Consider the following 3,055-nt stretch of genomic DNA (forward strand, 5'->3'; position numbering starts at 1 on the left):
GTATGTATATGTATGTGTATGTACATGTATGTGTATGTATATGTATGTGTATGTATATGTATGTGTATGTATATGTACGTGTATGTATATGTACGTGTATGTACATGTATGTGTATGTAGATGTATGTGTATGTACATGTATGACTATGTAGATGTATGTGTATGTAGATGTATGTGTATGTAGATGTATGTGTATGTATATGTATGTGTATGTCTATGTATGTGTATGTAGATGTATGTGTATGTAGATGTATGTGTATGTATATGTATGTGTATGTATATGTTTGTACGGAGATGTATGAATGCCCATGTATGACTATGTCTATGTATGTCTATGCATGCATGCATGTTTGCCTCTCTAAGGTGAAGTCTACTTTCTTCTTCTTCCTTCTCGTCTTTCTCCTCCTCCTCCTCCTTCTTCTTCGCTATTCTCATTTTCGTTTCACTCGGACATCTTTCTCTTTTCCATAAAAGTCTTTCTCTCAGTCAAGCTAGCCGCTGTTCGTTATATATAGAAAGGAGGGAGGGTTGTCTATCTCTCATTTTGCTTGTTCTACCGCATGCGATTCCGAAGGTCGAGAAGATCTTCAGCAATACTCAGTCACGCCCCCCCCCCCTAACCATAGAAGCTTGAGATACAGAGATAGATAGACATACACATATATATATATCTACATAGAGATATAGGTATATATCTGTATACATACGTATAGAGATAGATAGAGTGAGATACGTAGGTATGTCTACATAGAGAGATAGATGTAGGTAGAGAAATAGCGTAGAAGTAGATAGACAGATAGATAGCTATGGACATTTGTACGACGACTATTCCTTGAAGAAGAGGATGAGAGAGAGGGTTCGTGTGCTTTGCTTTTCTTTACTCCTGATTTAATAGGCCTGATCTTTCTGTAGTCGAACGAAGAGGAAAAGGAGAAAGAGCTAGCGTTTCTTTTTCAAGAAGAAGAGAGAATTGAAGAAAGAACACTTCTCTCTCGAGTAGAAGTCTTCATGTCTTCTACTTTCCTTTGTATAGGAGTTGTCTCTCTCTCTGTCTTTTCTTCTTCTTTCCTGTATGTCAGGTTGATGGATACAATCGTTCTTCTCCTAACGGAATTCGTTGCCGTCAATAGTAAGGAAACCATCTTTCTCCCCTTTTCTTTCTCTCTCACTCTTTCTAGCTACCTCTTCTTTCCTTTCTTACGTCCTGCAACTCTATACATCTGTAGAGTCTATCTATCTTTAATCTATCTATCTTTAATCTATCTATCTTTAATCTATCTATCTTTAATCTATCTATCGAGTCTTCCTGTCTCCTTTCTATCTTTGTTTCTTTCTCTGTCTTTTTAGTTTTGTATCGGGTCTTGAGCCGTCCAGTAGGAGGAGGAGGAGCGGGAAGTCTGACGGCTTTGCCTTCTTCTTCTTCTTTCTCAGGAGGAAGTAAACCTTTTCCTATCATTTCTCTTCAAGAAGCCTATCATCCTTATACAGATCTATAAAGATGATAAAGAAGAGAAAAAGAGGAAAAGACAAAAAGGAACAGAAGAGAAACAAACAACTCTCTTCCTCTTCTCTGTGGTGTGTCTATCTCCCTCGGGTGTACGTACACCTCAGAACAACAGAGAGGTTTTCCTCCTTGGTAATGATCATGAGGAGAAGAGCTTTGCTTCTTTTGGTTTACTGCTTGTCTTGTCTTGATCTGAAACGGGGGATTCTGAAGAAACTAATGAAAAAGTGCGAAAATGAACATTCTGAACGAGAGAGAGAAAGAGAAACAAGGAAAGAAAGAAAGTCGTCAGCGACGTCTTCATTCTTTCTTTCTTCCTCACTCTTTCTTTCTTTCCTTCCTCTTTCTTTCTGACTCTTTCTGTTTGTTGTGAACTCTCTCTCTTTCTCTCTCTGTCCGTGTTTTTTTTCTTTTTGTTTTGACAAAACCGAAGGAGAGGTTTTGCGAAATCGAAAACATTGCGACAACCTGGACAGTGGAACGTCGCTCTTCTTCTTCTTCTCCTTTTTTGTCCTCTCCGTCTACTTCTTCTACGACCTCTCAAAACGACTTACGATTCTGCGTGTAGTAGCCAACATATATACACATCAACACATCCATATATACATCTATATAGTGAAGATAAGCAAGCAAACTACATACAGCTGAGTTGTCTCTTGGCATGTAGACAGAGAGAAAGACAGGCAAATAGATAGACAGATAGGCAGATAGACAGATAGATATCTCTACTCTCTCTTTCTTCATTCTAGATGAAGAAAGAGAGAGTAGAGAGGCGTAAGAGTTTTAGCAGTAGTAGTACTAGTAGTAGTACTAGTGGTCCGACTCTTTGTTGTTCAGATTGTGGTGGATGTCTCTACCAAGCGAAGGAAAGTAGGCCACGATCAATATCAGTGGCTCTTCCTTCTTATTATTCCCTTCATCCAGTCTGCATCCCTCCATTCACACGTCGTGCATGCAGACAAGTCCATACTCTTCTTGCCTCTCTACAGCACGACGAAACTCCCGAGACATCGGCGTGAGGTAGATACACCCCATGAGGAAAGAGACGGGCTGACGGAGCTCACGGTAGGGCGAGACTCCTTCTTCTTCTCTTCCTATTTGAGTGTTAGTATGACACCATAGTCAATTGACCTACTAGAAGGAGTACTAGTAGGACGAGGAGGAGGAGGAGCCTCCCTTCTTCTTCTTTTCAGCAACAGACAGTAGAGGAGGGAGGGATGGCGCGACTTCTTTCTCAGCAGTCGTCGCACTTCGAATTCTTTGGATATTTCATCTTGAAGTTTTACACCTCCACAAAGACTCTCTCTCTTCTTATCTCTTGCCGAACGGTCAGCGTTGCTTCGCATTCGTCGCAGAGCCACTGCTGCCCTTCTCGTGGGAATGAAAAGGGTTGCTACTTCCGGCCCTGTCCTACGAGGTGCTCTACCTGACGCCTTCTCAACACAGACGTAGGAGGCGCTTCTACAAACACATTAGAGACTCTAGACTCCACTACGCACCGAGAGAGAAAGGGGCAGAGATAACTATACCTGTATATATGTATACATATAT

General features: G+C 41.0%; 1 protein-coding gene across 1 annotated transcript in view; it reads left to right on the forward strand.

Moving 5' to 3' along the window:
* CSUI_000090 (rhodopsin-like gpcr transmembrane domain protein) overlaps positions 1-1,968 on the forward strand; it is a 7,419-nt gene extending 5,451 nt beyond the window's left edge. The window contains exons 7-8 of the mRNA XM_068060324.1: positions 1,080-1,129; positions 1,348-1,968. Coding sequence (XP_067927700.1) covers positions 1,080-1,129; positions 1,348-1,496 — 199 coding nt within the window. The 3' untranslated portion in view covers positions 1,497-1,968. The remainder of the gene's footprint in view (positions 1-1,079; positions 1,130-1,347) is intronic.
* The last annotated feature ends 1,087 nt before the right edge of the window (positions 1,969-3,055 follow it).

Source organism: Cystoisospora suis, assembly GCF_002600585.1.
Source record: "Cystoisospora suis strain Wien I chromosome Unknown contig_36, whole genome shotgun sequence".
In the NCBI taxonomy this organism is placed as follows: domain Eukaryota; phylum Apicomplexa; class Conoidasida; order Eucoccidiorida; family Sarcocystidae; genus Cystoisospora; species Cystoisospora suis.